The sequence below is a fragment of the Saimiri boliviensis genome, chromosome 19 (assembly GCF_048565385.1).
Source record: "Saimiri boliviensis isolate mSaiBol1 chromosome 19, mSaiBol1.pri, whole genome shotgun sequence".
Taxonomy (NCBI): domain Eukaryota; kingdom Metazoa; phylum Chordata; class Mammalia; order Primates; family Cebidae; genus Saimiri; species Saimiri boliviensis.
In genome coordinates, this window is record NC_133467.1 from 36,671,622 (window position 1) to 36,688,164 (window position 16,543).

The following is a 16,543-nucleotide window of genomic DNA, read 5'->3' on the forward strand; positions in this document are numbered from 1 at the left end:
GAGGATCGCATGAACCCAGGAGTTTGAGGTTGCAGTATGCTATGATTACACTGCTGCACTGCAGCCTAGAAAACAAAGCAAGAATGTGTCTCTTTTTAAAAAATTAAGCTTTGCGGTGGCTCAAGCCTGTAATCCCAGCACTTTGGGAGGCCGAGGCGGGTAGATCACGAGGTCAAGAGATCGAGACTATCCTGGTCAACATGGTGAAACCCCGTCTCTACTAAAAATACAAAAAATTAGCTGGGCATGGTGGCGTGTGCCTGTAATCCCAGCTACTCAGGAGGTTGAGGCAGGAGAATTGCCTGAACCCAGGAGGCAGAGGTTGTGGTGAGCCGAGATCGCGCCATTGCACTCCAGCCCGGGTAACAAGAGCAAAACTCCGTCTAAAAAAAAAAAAAAAATTAAGCTTTGTTGCTAGAGTTAAAAAACTGAGAAAAGACCTCAGAGATGTTAGCCTTAACACACACACACAAAATTTAGGCATTAAATGTCTACTATATGCTATGTTGGTTGTTTTATGTATATTATCTCTTTTAACTACCACAAAAGCCCTATGAGATAGGCATTATTATCCCCATCTAACTGTTAACTGGTAAGAAACCTGAGACCCAGAAAAGTTACATGAGGCTATGAAATGACAAAAGCTATTATTCAAAGCTGAACTTCACTTTTTGTATCTCAGCTGTCTTACAATGTGAAAACACAATATGGATTGTGTTCCTGATAAGTAATCGATTATTTAACCATAAATATTGAGCACTCTGCAAGAAATGAATGAATTACAGTCTTTCCTCATAAAGCTCCAGCTTCTCTTCACATTCCCACAGCTTTAAAAATTAAAAACCTGGGACAGGCCTATAATCCCAGCACTTTGGGAGGCCAAGATGGGTGGCTCACGAGATCAGGAGTTCAAGACCAACCTGGCCAAGATGATAAAACCCCATCTCTACTAAAAATACAAAAAAAATTAGCCAGGCTTGGTGGGTGCCTGTAATCTCAGCTACTCAGGAGGCTGAGGCAGAGAATTTATTGAACCCAGGACGCAGAGGGTGCACTGAGCTGAGATCAAGCCATTGTACTCCAGCCTGGATGACAGAGTGAGACTTTGTCTCAAAAAAAAAAAAAAATTTAAGGCCGGGCGTGGTGGCTCACACCTGTAATCCAAGAACTTTGGAGGCCAAGGCGGGCAGATCACCTGAGGTCAGGAGTTCAAGACCAGCCTGCCAACATGGTGAAACACCATCTTTATAAAAATAAAAAATACATATTAAGAAAATAGAAAACAATTTTTTAAAACCCATTTGAAACCAGGCACAGTGGCTCATGCCTGTAATCCTACACTTTGGGAAGCCAAGGTAGGCAGATCGCTTGAGGTCAGGAGTTTGAGACCAGCCTGGCCAACATGGTGAAACCCTGTCTCTACAAAAAATACAAAAAAAACTAGGTGTGGTGGCAGGTGCCTGTAATCCCAGCTAACTGGGAGGCTGAGGCAGGAGAATCACTTGAACCTGGGAGGCAGAAGTTGCAGTGAGTTGAAATCATGTCACTGTACTCCAGCCTGGGTGACAAAGTGAGATTCTGTCTCAAAAACAAACAAACAAACGAAAAACATTTCCTATACTGTCATATTTCTTTTCACTCTGATTTAAGTCATCTCACATCAAAAGCTATTTCATATGGAAGAGAAACATGACTCTTCATCATTGATTATAAGTCTCAGAATATGGTCATGGCACTTCTCCAGTGCATCTTTCTCTGTACCAGTAGGTTTTATCTCCCACAGGTAGCACCGGTGGCATACCTGCGAGTGAGCAGCCAACCCAAGCTATACGTGGCCCAAGGAAGGATCCTGTCAGCATTTCCCTTGGGCATGTCTCTAACCTTCACTGTTCAGTTTTATAACAGCATTGGAGAGAAATTCCACACACACAATACCCAGCTTTATCTGGCTCTGAACAGGTATGGAAGTCAAAGGAATGTTATTGACACTATGGTAGAAATCTTGCAGATTAGACTAGTATTGTATAGCAGCTCCAATAAATTCCTCTTACATTCTGAATTTGAAATTTGATCTTTCTTTTGTTAAAAAAAAATTTTTTTTTAAGACAGAATCTTGCTCTGTCATCCAGGCTGGAGTGCAGTGTCACGATCTTGGCTCACCACAACCTCTGCCTCCCGGGTTCAAGTGATTCTCCTGCCTCACCCTCCTGAGTAGCTGGAATTAGAGCCACATGCCACCATGCCCAGATAATTTTTGTATTTTTAGTGATACGGGGTTTCACCATGTTGGTCAAGATGCTTAAAAATTTTCTTTTATTTAATTTTTTTTTTTTAAGACGAAGTTTCACCATGTTTGTCAGGCTGGTCTTGAACTCCCGACCTCAGGTGATCTGCCTGCCTTGGCCAAATTTTTTTTTAAAGTGAGGCCAGGTGGGTGGCTCACACCTGTAATCCCAGCACTTTGGGAGGCTGAGGAGAGAGGATCACTTGGGCCCAGGAGTTTGAGACCAGCCTGGACAACATCGTGGAACCCCATCTCTAAAAAAACACAAAAATTAGCTGGGTATGGTAGCATGTTCCTGTAGTCCCAGCTACTAGGGAGGCTGAGGTGGGAGGATCACTTGAAGCCAAACGGCAGAGGTTAGAGTGAGCTGAGATTGTGCCACTGCACTCCAGCCTGGGTGATCAATTAAGACTTTATCTTAAAAAAAAAAAAAAAAAAAAGTAGGTGGGGCCAGGCGCGGTGGCTCATGTCTGTAATCCCAGCACTTTGGGAGGCTGAGGCGGGTGGATCATGAGGTCAAGAGATCGAGACCATCCTGGTCAACATGGTGAAACCCTGTCTCTACTAAAAATACAAAAAATTAGCTGGGCATGGTGGCGCGTGCCTGTAATACCAGCTACTCAGGAGGCTGAGGCAGGAGAATTGCCTGACCCCAGGAGGCAGAGGTTGCAGTGAGCTGAGGTCGCGCCATTGCACTCCAGCCTGGTTAACAAGAGCAAAACTCCGTCTCAAAAAAAAAAGAAAAAAAGAAAAAAAACAGGCTGGGCGTGCTGGCTCACGCCTGTAATCCAAGCACTTGGGAGGCCAAGGCAGGTGGATCACCTGAGGTTGGGAGTTCAAGACCAGCCTGACCAACATGGTGAAACCCCGTCTTTAAAAAAAAAAAAAAAAAAAAAAAGACTTAGACAATGGTATTAGTTGTCAATTAAGAAAAATTTCAGGATATCTTAAATCTGTCCAGTCCTAGTTGACTAAAAGATCCATAGGGGGCTAACTGGAGTATTATTATCTAAAGGCTTTACTGGAAAAAAACCTTCCTGGGCACCATACATATCAAGGTAGTAGACCAATCCTTGGTCTATACTTACTTTTTTTTTTTTTTTTTGGAAACAGAGTCTCACCCCATTGCCAGGCGCGAGGCTGGAGTGCAGTGGTGCTATCTCGGCTCACTGCAGCCTCCGCCTCACGGGTTCAATCAATTCTCCTGCCTCAGCCTCCCAAGTAGCTGGGACTACAGGCATGCACCACCACGCCCAGCTAATTTTTTTGTATCTTTAGTAGAGACAGGGTTTCACCATGTTGGCCATGATTGTCTCTATCTCTTGACCTCGTGATCCACCCGCCTCGGTTTCCCAAAGTGCTGGGATTACAGGTGTGAGCCACCGCGACCAGCTTACTTACTTACTCTTTATTGTGGAATTCCTTCTGAACTTTTGAGCTGTTGAATATAAAATGTGATAGGGTGTTCCCCAGAACTATTTTCCAACTGTTGTCTCTTTTTAGAGATTTGTACCTTTAATGTCTACTTGCAGAGATGATTTACTGCTTACTGGACCAGGGAATAAGAACTATACTTACATGGCCCAGGCTGTGAACAGAGGGCTGACACTTGTGAGGATTTGGGACCAGAGACATCCAGGCATGGCAGATTATATTCCTGTTGCTGTAGAGCATGCCATTGAGCCAGACACCAAGCTTACCTTTGTTGGAGATGTCATCTGCTTCAGTACTCACCTTGTCAGCCAGCATGGTATGTATACATTCCCTTTCTCAACCTTACAACTGATAGCTGTGGGGATTAGAAAGCAGTTATTATCCCTTGGTGTGGTATGGTAGTTTATACCCATAATCTCAGCCCTTTGGGGAGGCTGAGCTGAAGGGGCCTTAATTGTAAGGCCAGAAGGTCAAGAAAGCAATTAATGCCCTAGAATATTTTTTTCCAAATTATCTAAAATCTGAGGGCCTCTCTGAAGAAGAAAATACTTTTGAGTATTTTATTATTTATAATGTTAACTGATAATTTTTAGTTTCATCACTGTCTCACTCAGTAGCCAGCCAATTAGAAACCAGCCAGTAATATTTATCAAGAGTCTATTAGTTACTAGCTCTATTTTATATTATGTAGATACTGCAGGGTACCGTATCTTCTCCTCCATTCCCAGCTTTTGAAGGAGGGTAATTATTATATAGAAGAACAGTAAAGGATAAAAGGAAGGAAAGGGTAGTAAGTCTTTAGTTCTAAGAACTAGTTATGTATATGCTATTTTATAAGGTACACTTCAAGGCCTAAGTCCTAACATATCACTGTAATGAGGTTTTTTCTTGTACCCGGCTAAACTATACTCGTTTTGTTTTTTTTGTTTTTTGTTTTTTGTTTTTTTTTTTTTTTTTTAGGCGGAGTTTCGCTCTTGTTACCCAGGCTGGAGTGCAATGGCGCGATCTCGGCTCACCGCAACCTCCGCCTCCTGGGTTCAGGCAATTCTCCTGCCTCAGCCTCCTGAGTAGCTGGGATTACAGGCACGCACCACCATGCCCAGCTAATTTTTGTATTTTTAGTAGAGACGGGGTTTCACCATGTTGACCAGGATGGTCTCGATCTGTCGACCTCGTGATCCACCCGCCTCGGCCTCCCAAAGTGCTGGGATTACAAGCTTGAGCCACCGCGCCCGGCTCGTTTTTTTTTTTTTTTTTAAAGACAAAGTCTCGCTCTGCCTCCCAGAGTGCAGTGCCGCAATCTCAGCTCACTGCAACCTCTGCCTCCCAGGTTCAAGCGATTCTTCTGTCTTAGCCTCCCAAGTAGCTGGGATTACAAGCATGCACCACGATGCCTAGCTAATTTTTGTATTTTTTATACAAGAGGTTGGTGCCCAGCCAACTATACTCTTGATCAACAAAGCATTTCTGTCCTAAGTACTGAGTTAAAAATAAAATAAGCCGGGCTCAGTTGCTCACATCTATAATCCCAGCACTTTGGGAGGCCGAGGTGGGCAGATTACAAGATCAGGAGATCAAGACCATCCTGGCCAACATGGTGAAACCTCGTCACTACTAAAAATACAAAAATTAGCTGGGCATGGTGGTACCCCTGTAGTACCAGCTACTCAGGAGGCTGAGGCAGTAGGATCGCTTGAACCTGGGAGGTAGAGGTTGCAGTGAGCCAAGATCACGTCACTACACTCCAGCCTGGCAACAGAGTGAGACTCAGTCTCAAAAAAATAAAGTAAGGCCGAGCGCGGTGGCTCAAGCCTGTAATCCCAGCACTTTGGGAGGCCAAGGCGGGTGGATCACGAGGTCGAGAGATCGAGACCATCCTGGTCAACATGGTGAAACCCCGTCTCTACTAAAAGTGCAAAAAATTAGCTGGGCATGGTGGCACTTGCCTGTAATCCCAGCTACTCAGGAGGCTGAGGCAGGAGAATTGCCTGAGCCCAGGAGGCGGAGGTTGCGGTGAGCCGAGATCGCGCCATTGCACTCCAGTCTGGGTAACAAGGGCGAAACTCCGTCTCAAAAAAAATAAAATAAAATAAAATAAAATAAAATAAAATAAAATAAATAAATAAATAAAGTAAGCCGGTGCAGTGCCTCACACTTGTAATCCCGACACTTTGGGAGACTGAGGCTGGTGGATCACAAGGTCAAGAGATGGAGACCATCCTGGCCAACATGGTGAAACCCCATCTTGCTAAAAATACAAAATTTAGCTGGGTGTGGTGGCACACGCCTGTAGTCCCAGCTACTTGGGAAGCTGAGGCAGGAGAATCTCTTGATCTGGGAGGGGGAGGTTGCAGTGAGCCAAGATCACGCCACTACACTCCAGCCTGGCGACAGAGTGAGACTCCATCTCAAAAAAAAAAAAAATTAATCAATTAATTTAATAAAAGATGTGGTTTTGTAAAAAAAGAAAAAGAAAAAGAAAAAAATTAAATAAAATTATAGAAAATCACTTGGGAGGAAAAGGTGGGCAAATTACTTGAGGTCAGGAGTTCAAAACCAGCCTGACCAACAATGTGAAACCCCATCTCTATTAAAAATACAAAAATTAAGGCCAGGTACAGTGGCTCCCACCTGTAATCCCAGCACTTTGGGAGGCCAAGGCAGTCAGATTACGAGGTCAGAAATTTGAGACCAGCCTGGCCAGCATGGTGAAACGCTGTCTCTACTAAAAATACCAAAATTAGCCGGGCATGCTAATACCAGTTACTCAGGAGACCGAGGCAGGAGAACTGCTGGAACCCGGGAGGTGGAAGTTGCGGTCAGCTGAGATTAAGCCATTGTACTCCAGCCTCGGCAAGTGCAGACTGGGCAAGTGCAGAGTGAGACTCCATCTCTATTTGGGTTTTTTTTGTTTTGTTTTTTTTAAAGACGGGGTTTCACCATGTTGGCCAGACTGGTCTTGAACTCCTGACCTGTGATCCACCTGCCTAAGCTTCCCAAAGTGCTGGGATTACAGGCATGAGCCACTATGCCCGGCTGATACTCCTGACCTGTGATCCACCTGCCTCAGCTTCCCAAAGTGCTGGGATTACAGGCATGAGTCACTATGCCCGGCTGATACTCCATCTCAAAAAACAAACAAAAAAAAAGTACAGGCCGGGCGCGGTGGCTCAAGCCTGTAATCCCAGCACTTTGGGAGGCCGAGGCGGGTGGATCACAAGGTCGAGAGATCGAGACCATTCTGGTCAACATGGTGAAACCCCGTCTCTACTAAAAATACAAAAAACTAGCTGGGCGTGGTGGCGCGTGCCTGTAATCCCAGCTACTTAGGAAGCTGAGGCAGGAGAATTGCCTGAGCCCAGGAGGCGGAGGTTGCGGTGAGCCGAGATCGCGCCATTGCACTCCAGCCTGGGTAACAGGAGCAAAACTCCGTCTCAAAAAAAAAAAAAAAAAAAAGGTACAAAAATTAGCCAGGTGTAGTGGTGCATGCCTGCAATCTTAGCTACCCGGGAGGCTGAGGCAGGAGAATGGCTGGAACCTGGAAGGCAGAGGCTTCAGTGAGCCAAGATCACAACACTGCACTTCAGCCTGGGCAACAGAGTGAGACTCCGTCTCAAAAAAATAATATGCCAGGTGCCATGGCTCACGAGTGTAATCTCAACACTGGGAGGACAAGGTGAGTGGATAACGAGGTCAAGAGTTTGCGACCAGCCTGGCCAACATGATGAAACCCCGTCTCTAATAACGATACAAAATATTAGCTGGGCATGGTGGCGGATGCCTGTAATCCCAGCTTGGGAGGCTGAGGCAGGAGAACTGCTTGAACCCTGAACCCGGGAGGCGGAGGTTGCAGTAAGCCAAGATTGCACCATCGTACTCTAGCCTGGGTGACAGGGTGAGACTCCCATCTCTCAAATATATATATATATATATAATAATAATAAAAATAATAGCCGGGCATGGTGGCTCAAGCCTGTAATCCCAGCACTTTGGGAGGCCGAGGCGGGTGGATCATGAGGTCGAGAGATCGAGACCATCCTGGTCAACATGGTGAAACCCCGTCTCTACTAAAAGTGCAAAAAATTAGCTGGGCATGGTGGCACGTGCCTGTAATCCCAGCTACTCAGGAGGCTGAGGCAGGAGAATTGCCTGAGCCCAGGAGGCGGAGGTTGCGGTGAGCCGAGATCGCGCCATTGCACTCCAGCCTGGGTAACAAGGGCGAAACTCAGTCTCAAAAAAAAAAAAAAAATAATAATAATAATAATAATAATAATAATAGGCCAGGCGCCAGTGGCTCACACCTGTAATCCCAGCACTTTGGGAGGCCAAGGTGGGTGGATCATGAGGTCAGGAGTTCAAGACCTGCCTGATCAACATGGTGAAACCCCACCTCTACTAAAAATACAAAAATTAGCCAGGCATGGTGGTGGGCGCCTGTAATCCCAGCTACTCAGGAGGCTGAGGCAGAGACTTACTTGAACCAAGGAGGCGGAGGTTGCAGTGAGCCGAGATAATGCCACTGCACTCCAGCCTGGGTGACAGAGTGAGACTCCATCTCAAAATAATAATAAAATCAGGCTGGGAGCGGTGGCTCAAGCCTGTAATCCAAGCATTTTGGGAGGCCGCGGCAGGTGGATCATGAGGTCAAGAGATTGAGACCATCCTTGTCAACATGGTGAAACCCCGTCTCTACTAAAAATACAAAAAAGTTAGCTGGGCATGGTGGCACGTGCCTGTAATCCCAGCTACTCAGGAGGCTGAGGCAGGAGAATTGCCTGAACCCAGGAGGCAGAGGTTGCGGTGAGCCAAGATCGTGCCATTGCACTCCATCCTGGGTAACAAGAGCAAAAAACTCCATCTCAAAAATAATAATAATAATAAAATCATAGAAAATCAGTCTTTGGGGCCAGGTGCAATGTTCATATCTGTAATCCCAGCACTTTGGGAAACTGAGGCAGGAGGCTCACTTGAGCCCAGAAGTTCAAGACCAGCCAGGGGAACATAGCGAAACCCTGTCTCTACAAAAAAAAATTTAGGGCCAGGTGTGGTAGCTCACGCCTGCAATTCCAGCACTTTGGGAGGCCAAGGTGGGCGGATCATTTGAGGTCAGGAGCTTGAGACCAGCCTGGCCAATATGGTGAAACCCTGCCTCTACTAAAAATACAAAAATTAGCCAGGCGTGGTGGCAGATGCCTGTAATGCCAGCTATTCAGGAGGCTGAAACAGGAGAATTGCTTTAACCTGGGGCAGAGGTTGCAGTGAGCCAAGATCGTGCCACTGCACTCCAGCCTGGGTGACAGAGCGAGACTCCGTCTCAAAAAAAAATTATTTTTTAAATTAGCCCAGTGTGGTAACATATGCCTCTGGTCCCAACTATTAGGAGGCTGAGGTGGGAAGATTGCTTGAGCCCAGGAGATCAAGGCTGCAGTAAAGCTGTGATCACACCACTGCACTCCAGCCTGGGTGACAGTCTGTGTCTCAAAAAATAAAACAAAAAAAGAAAGAAAAGTAAAGGAATTCAGTCTTTGGTTAGGAAATGGGTGTGAATTCTTTGGGTTTCCAAATACCATATCCCAAAGTGGTGAACACTGCCTGGGGGTATACATCCAAGTAAGTCCTGCTTGTGGTAGTGTATGGCTTTGGCTTTGCAATCTCTTCTGGTAACTATGGATACATATGTTTAGGTAAAATGATGTAATGTTGGACCTGACTTTAATATTAACTACATATTTTGGACCTTGATACAAAGGGGCTCTATTGAGCTGAATCCCCCAATCCTATAACAGCTGATTTGCAAACAACCACTACCAACATGCAATCCAGGACCAGTGAGCTAAACCTACTTTAAGGTTGACAATGAGAGTTACAATCCCCTGATTATAAATCCCTTATCAATGAAGCAGAGTATTTTTTAACTTTTTTTTGAGATGCAGTTTCGCTCTTGTTACCCAGGCTGGAGTGCAATGGCGCAATCTCGGCTCACTACAACCTCCGCCTCCTGGGCTCAGGCAATTCTCCTACCTCAGCCTCCTGAGTAGCTGGGATTACAGGCACGTGCCACCACGCCCAGCTAATTTTTTGTATTTTTAGTAGAGACGGGGTTTCACCATGTTGACCAGGATGGTCTCGATCTCTCGACCTCGTGATCCACCCGCCTCGGCCTCCCAAAGTGCTAGGATTACAGGCTTGAGCCACCGCACCCGGCTTTTTTTTTTTTTTTTTTTTTGAGATAGAGTTTTGCTCTTGTTGCCCAGGCTGGAATGCAAAGGTATGATCTCGGCTCACTGCAACCCTGCAGCCTCCACCTCCTGGGTTCGAGTGATTCTCCTGCCTCAGCCTCTCAAGCAGCTGGGATTACAGGCATGCACCACCACACCCGGCTAATTTTTGTATTTTTAGTAGAGACAGGGTTTTGCCATGTTGGTCAGGCTGGTCTTGAACACCTGATCTCAGGTGATCCACCCACCTCAGCCTCTCAAACTGCTGGGATTACAGGTGTGAGCCACCACACCCAGCCTATTTTTTACTCTTTTAGCTAAGTTTTGACCAGACTGTCCCATAGTCTTCCAATCTGGAATTTTGGAAGCCTTCATCATATGATGAAGCAAAGGGCCATATGCCAGAATCAGTAATACCGCAGGCTCAGTACAAAATCTAATCCAGTTTTTGGCTTTCCTCTGCCATCTTGAGACTTAAGCCAAAATAAATCCTTTCTCTTGCTGGTGGTCACTTTGTTGCAGTCTTCTGCTGGCATCAATCAGATTTGTCCTTAGCAGCATCTAAACAAAATTTATTCAGAAGTTATCCCTATGTGTAGAAAGAGCTTTTCTTTTTCCTAAGGAGACCAGTTGCATCCTCCAATTAAGTAGCTCTTCTTATGATTCTTTATTTTGCTGGCATGATATATGAAGAGGAAAACACTGAGAAAACAGTTATCTTCAAAGCTAGCTGATTCTTCTGGGAAGAGATATCTGCATTCTTAAAAAGTTTACTAATTTGAGGTATGAATAAGGCTAGAGTGATTTTATCAAAGGCTCCAGCCAAGTGCTTTCTTTTGTCTTTTCTAGGTGAACCTGGGATGTGGATGATTTCTGCCAACAATATTCTACAGACAGACATTATCACGGGAGTAGGAGTGGCCAGGAGTCCAGGGACTGCAATGATTTTTCATGACATCCCAGGAGTAGTGAAAACATATCGAGAAGTAAACATAACTGTACCAAAGTCTGAGAGACTAAGATCACTATTGCCCATATGAGGATACGGATATAGAAAATACATTTTAGGAAAGGAAATACACTCATAAAACAGATATAAAGCCAGCCAGCAGACTTTATTGGAAGATAAAGCTAAACAGTGCTCAACAGTCCTCAGGCGTTTTTTCTTTTCTTTTTTTTTTTTTTTTTTTTGAGATGGAGTTTTGTTCTTGTTGCCCAGGCTAGAATGCAATGGCATGATCTCGGCTCACTGCAACTTCCACCTCCCAGGTTCAAGTAATTATCCTGCCTCAGCCTCCCAAGTAGCAGGGATTACAGGCATGTGCCTCCATGCCCAGTTAATTTTTTTTTTTTTTTTTTTTTTTTTTTTTTTTTTTTTTTTTTAATTTTAGTAGAGACAGGGTTTCTCTGTGTTGATCAGGCTGGTCTTGAACTTCCAACCTCAGGTGATCTGCCTGCCTTGGCCTCCCAAAGTGCTGGGATTACAGGCATGTGCCACCATGCCTGGCTAATTTTCGTCTTTTTAATAGAAACAGGTTTTCCCCATGTTGGCCAGGCTGGTCTCAAACTCCTGACCTCAAATAATCCACCCCCTCAGCCTCCCAGAGTGCTGGGATTACAGATGTGCGCCACCTTTTCTGGCCTCAATGACATTTTAATAGGGAGTCATACAAAGGGAAGATATGTCTGAAGGAATAGTTGGACCCAAAACTTCCTTCTAGAAAAAATGTCATTTTGGGCTTGGCATGGTATCTTATGCTGTAATCTCAGCACTTTGGAAGGCCAAGGTGGAAGGATGGCTTGAGGCCAGGAGTTTCAGACCATGCTGGGCAACATAGTGAGACCCTGTCTTTTTTTGGCCAGGCATCGTGATGCATACCTGTAGTCACAGCTGCTCTAGAGGCTGAGGCAAGAGGATTGCTTGAGCCTAGGAATTTGAAGCTTCAGTGAGCCATGAGCATGCCATTGCACTCCAGCCTGGATGACAAAGCAAGACCCTGTCTCAAAAAAAAAAAAAAAGTTATTTTGTTTTCAAAGGCAGATTTTGTTGTTCTAAAATACGTGGTTACAAGATGGGCAATTTGTACTTGTGGGAAACAGATACTTTTGGTTAAATAAGTTATGAGGGGTGGATCTGGAAGGAATCAGATTCTCTAGGAATTTAGGTGCAGATCTTCCTTTGATTTACTGACAGGTGGTGGTCAATGCATCATCAGGATTAATGCTTAATTATGACCTCAACACTTATCTCACCAATACCCTCAATTCAACTGTATTCAAGCTTTTCATCACCACTGGCAGAAATGGTGTCAATCTTAAAGGTCAGGAATCTATTTATGGTTTTAGTGATTGTTCCTATCTTTCTCATTTTCCCACAATTCATTTATCCCTTTGAATTAGCAATCCAGATTTTCTTTTTATTTCAAAACTGACTCCATCTTGACAAATAAATCATAGAGCTCTATGAAACCTCAGAAATTATGACTAGACTAAGCTTTTTTTTTTGGTTTTCTCATTTTTATTGGGAGCCGGGAGAGGACCCACCTTGGTCAGTGGAGATGCTCACAGTTTCTTCAGCCACTCCAGGCTGGGCCCCTGAGGGTCCTGGGGGTGACTGGGTATGTCAGGCATGTTCCCATCATTGCGGACAGGCACTGGGTAGTTGTAGGGCATGGCCTTGTTGATCATGACAGAGTACTTGAAGTAGGGGCTGATTGGGGGCAGAATTACAGCAAGGTGAAGAAGGACACGACCAGTACTGGCTCCTTGGCCCAAGCATTCTTGAGGAAGGTGCCAAGTCCTGGAGGAGTGGCAAGGAAGGTCAGGGCTGCCCCTGGTGACCTCTATCCCTCTTATGCCACCCCTGGTCTGGAGGAGCCGCCTCGTGGCTTCTGCCTCCCCCTCCAGCACAGACCCCATCACCTCCACCACTTCCCCGCTGCACCTTAGTCCCCTAGACCAGGCGTCCCCAAACTACAGCCCGCGGGCCGCATGCGGCCCCCTGAGGCCATTTATCCGGCCCCCCCGCCACACTTCAGGAAGGGGCACCTCTTTCATTGGTGGTCAGTGAGAGGAGCACAGTATGTGGCGGCCCTCCAATGGTCTGAGGGACAGTGAACTGGCCCTCTGTGTAAAAAGTTTGGGGACGCCTGCCCTAGACTAAGCTTTTAAAGTAGGCTTATCCTAGTCACTATTGTCTTTCTAGTTTTAAAAATACAAACTCTGGCCGGGCGCGGTGGCTCAAGCCTGTAATCCCAGCACTTTGGGAGGCCGAGGCGGGTGGATCACGAGGTCAAGAGATCGAGACCATCCTGGTCAACATGGTAAAACCCCGTCTCTACTAAAAATACAAAAAATTAGCTGGGCATGGTGGCATGTGCCTGTAATCCCAGCTACTCAGGAGGCTGAGGCAGGAGAATTGCCTGAACCCAGGAGGCGGAGGTTGTGGTGAGCCGAGATCGCGCCATTGCACTCCAGCCTGGGCAACAAGAGCGAAACTCCGTCTCAAAAAAAAAAAAAAAAAAATACAAACTCTGAGCCAGGCACAGTGATTCACACCTGTAATCCCAGCACTGGGAGGCCAGCGCGGGAGGATCACTTGAGGCTAGAAGTTTCAGACTAGACTGGGCAACACAGGACCCCATCAAACACACACAAAAAAAATTTTGTGTTTTGTTTTGAGGGAGAGTCTTGCTCTGTTGCCCAGGCTGGAGTGCAATGGTGCGATCTCAGCTCACTGCAACCTCTGCCTCCCAGGTTCAAGTGATTCTCATGCCTTAGCCTCCTAAGTAGCTAGGGCTACAGGTGTGCACTACCATGCCTGGCTAATGTTTCGTATTTCTGGTAGAGACAGGGTTTTGCCATGTTCCCCAGGCTGATCTCAAACTCCTAAGCTCAGGTAATCCTCCTTCCTCTGTCTCCCAGAGTTCTAGCATTACAGTATTGAGCCACCGCACCCTACCTCTAAAAATTATTTTTTGTTTGTTTAAATTAGCCAGGTGTTGTGGCACACACCTGTAGTTAGCTACTGCAGAGGCTAAGTTGGGAGGATCACTTGAGTCAGGAGTTTGAAGCTGCTATGATCACATCATTGCACTTCAGCCTGGGTGACAGAGTGACTCTTTCAAAAACACAAAATACAAATTCTTAGGCTCCATCCAGAGATTTAATAAATTCAGGGTAGCACCTAGGAATCAATTGTCTTAAAGCTTCCCCAGATTTGAGAATTGTTGGACTAGGTTATATCTGAAATGCTTTTTGCTTAGCAAATTTGCCTTATGTGTTTTTTTAATTTTTTTGAGACAGGGTCTCACTCTGTTATCCAGGCTGGATGGAGTGCAGTGGCACAATCTCAACTCATAGCAACCTCCAACTCCCAGGTTCAAGCAATTCTCATGCCTTAACCTCCATAGTAGCTGGGACTACAGGTGCCCACCACCACATCTGGCTAATTTTTGTATTTTTTGGCACAGATGTGCTTCACCATGTTGGCCAGGCTGGTCTCAAACTTCTGACCTCTGGTGATCTGCCTGCCTCAGCCTCCCAAAGTGCTGGGATTACAGGCGTGAGCCACTGTGCCTAGCCACCTTATGTGTTTTTGTTTCTTTTTTGCTCTTTATTAGCCTATGATTTGTTGACAAAAAAAGGAAGAAAGAAAACTAAAATACATAGCCATGTATGGTGGTGCATGTCTGTGTTCCCAGCCACTCAGGAGGGAACATTTGAGGTAGGGAGATCATTTGAGGTAGGGAGATCATTTGAGCCTTAGAACTAGAAGCTGAGGCTGGGTGTGGTGGCTCACACCTGTAATCCCAGCATTTTGGGAGGCCGAGGCAGGCGGATCATGAAATCTTTTTTTTCTTTTCTTTTTTTTTTTTTTGAGACAGAGTTTCACTCTTTACCCAGGCTGGAGCTCAATGGCGCGATCTCGGCTCACCGCAACCTCCGCCTCCTGGGTTCAGGCAATTCTCCTGCCTCAGCCTCCTGAGTAGCTGGGATTACAGGCATGCGCCACCATGCCCAGCTAATTTTTTGTATTTTTAGTAGAGACGGGGTTTCACTATGTTGACTGGGATGGTCTCGATCTCTTGACCTCGTGATCCACCCGCCTCGGCCTCCCAAAGTGCTGGGATTACAGGCTTGAGCCACCGCGCCCGGCCATGAGATCAAGAGATCAAGACCATCCTGGCCAACATGGTGAAACCCCGTCTCTACTAAAAATACAAAAAAATTAGCTGGCCGGGCGCGGTGGCTCACGCCTGTAATCCCAGGACTTTGGGAGGCCGAGGCGGGTGGATCACGAGGTCAAGAGATCGAGACCATCCCGGTCAACATGGTGAAACCCCGTCTCTACTAAAAATACAAAAATTAGCTGGCATAGTGGCGCGTGCCTGTAATCCCAGCTACTCAGGAGGCTGAGGCAGGAGAATTGCCTGAACCCAGGAGGCGGAGGTTGTGGTGAGCCAAGATCGCGCCATTGCGCTCCAGCCTGGTTAACAAGAGCGAAACTCCGTCTCAAAAAAAAAAAAAAAAAAAATTAGCTGGGCGTGGTAGCGCACGCCTGTAGTCCCAGCCACTCAGGAGGCTGAGGCAGAACTGCTTGAACTCAGGAGATGGAGATTTCATTGAGCCAAGATCATGCCACTGCACTACAGCCTGGGCGACAGTGTGAGACTCAATCTCAAAAAAAAAAAAAAAGAAAAAGAAAGAAATAGAAGCTGCAGTGAGCCAAAATCACGCCACTGCACTCCAGCCTGGGTTCCAGAGTGAGACCCCTGTCTCAAAAAATAGAAAGAAAACTAAAATACAAGAAGCTTCTCATAGATTCCAGATCCTTTGCTAGGAATTTTTTATACATTTTATCTCATTTAACAATTTTATCATGTAGTCATTATTATCCTCATTTGAAAGATGAAAATATTGAGACTGGGCCGGGCACGGTGGCTCAAGCCTGTAATCCCAGCACTTTGGGAGGCCGAGGCGGGTAGATCACGAGTTCAAGAGATCGAGACCATCTTGGTCAACATGGTGAAACCCCGTCTCTACTAAAAAAATACAAAAATTAGCTGCGCATGGTGGCATGTGCCTGTAATCCCAGCTACTCAGGAGGCTGAGGCAGGAGAATTGCCTGAACCCAGGAGGCGGAGGTTGCGGTGAGCCGAGATCTTGCCATTCCACTCCAGCCTGGGTAACAAGAGCAAAACTCCATCGCAAAAAAAAAAAAAAATACTGAGACTTAAGAGCAAGTAACTAGTACACAGTAACAACTAGTCAGTGGCAGAAGCAGTAGCTATTTCCTGCTCCAAATTCTATGTTGCTTCGTTCATTCCTTTATTTATTTAAAGACGGGGTTTCACCATGTTGGTCTGGCTGGTCTTGAACTCTTGACCTCAGGTGATCCACCCGCCTTGGCCTCCAAAGTGCTTGGATTACAGGCGTGAGCCACCATTCCCAGCCTATTTATTTTTTTAAAAAAGAACAGACCGGGTCGGGCGTGGTGGTGCAAGCCTGTAATCCCAGCACTTTGGGAGGCCGAGACGGGTGGATCACGAGGTCCAGAGATAGAGACCATCCTGGTCAACATGGTGAAACCCCGTCTCTACTAAAA

General features: G+C 46.0%; 1 protein-coding gene and 1 pseudogene across 2 annotated transcripts in view; one reads left to right on the forward strand and one right to left on the reverse strand.

Annotated features, from left to right (window-relative positions):
- NUP210L (nucleoporin 210 like) overlaps positions 1-16,543 on the forward strand; it is a 140,980-nt gene that overhangs the window by 109,111 nt on the left and 15,326 nt on the right. For both annotated transcript variants that reach the window (XM_039460004.2, XM_039460005.2), the window contains exons 31-34: positions 1,784-1,959; positions 3,817-4,034; positions 10,786-10,922; positions 12,131-12,257. In XM_039460004.2, the coding sequence (XP_039315938.1) occupies positions 1,784-1,959; positions 3,817-4,034; positions 10,786-10,922; positions 12,131-12,257 (658 nt within the window). The remainder of the gene's footprint in view (positions 1-1,783; positions 1,960-3,816; positions 4,035-10,785; positions 10,923-12,130; positions 12,258-16,543) is intronic.
- On the reverse strand, positions 12,499-12,855 carry LOC120360170 (NADH dehydrogenase [ubiquinone] 1 alpha subcomplex subunit 3 pseudogene; annotated as a pseudogene).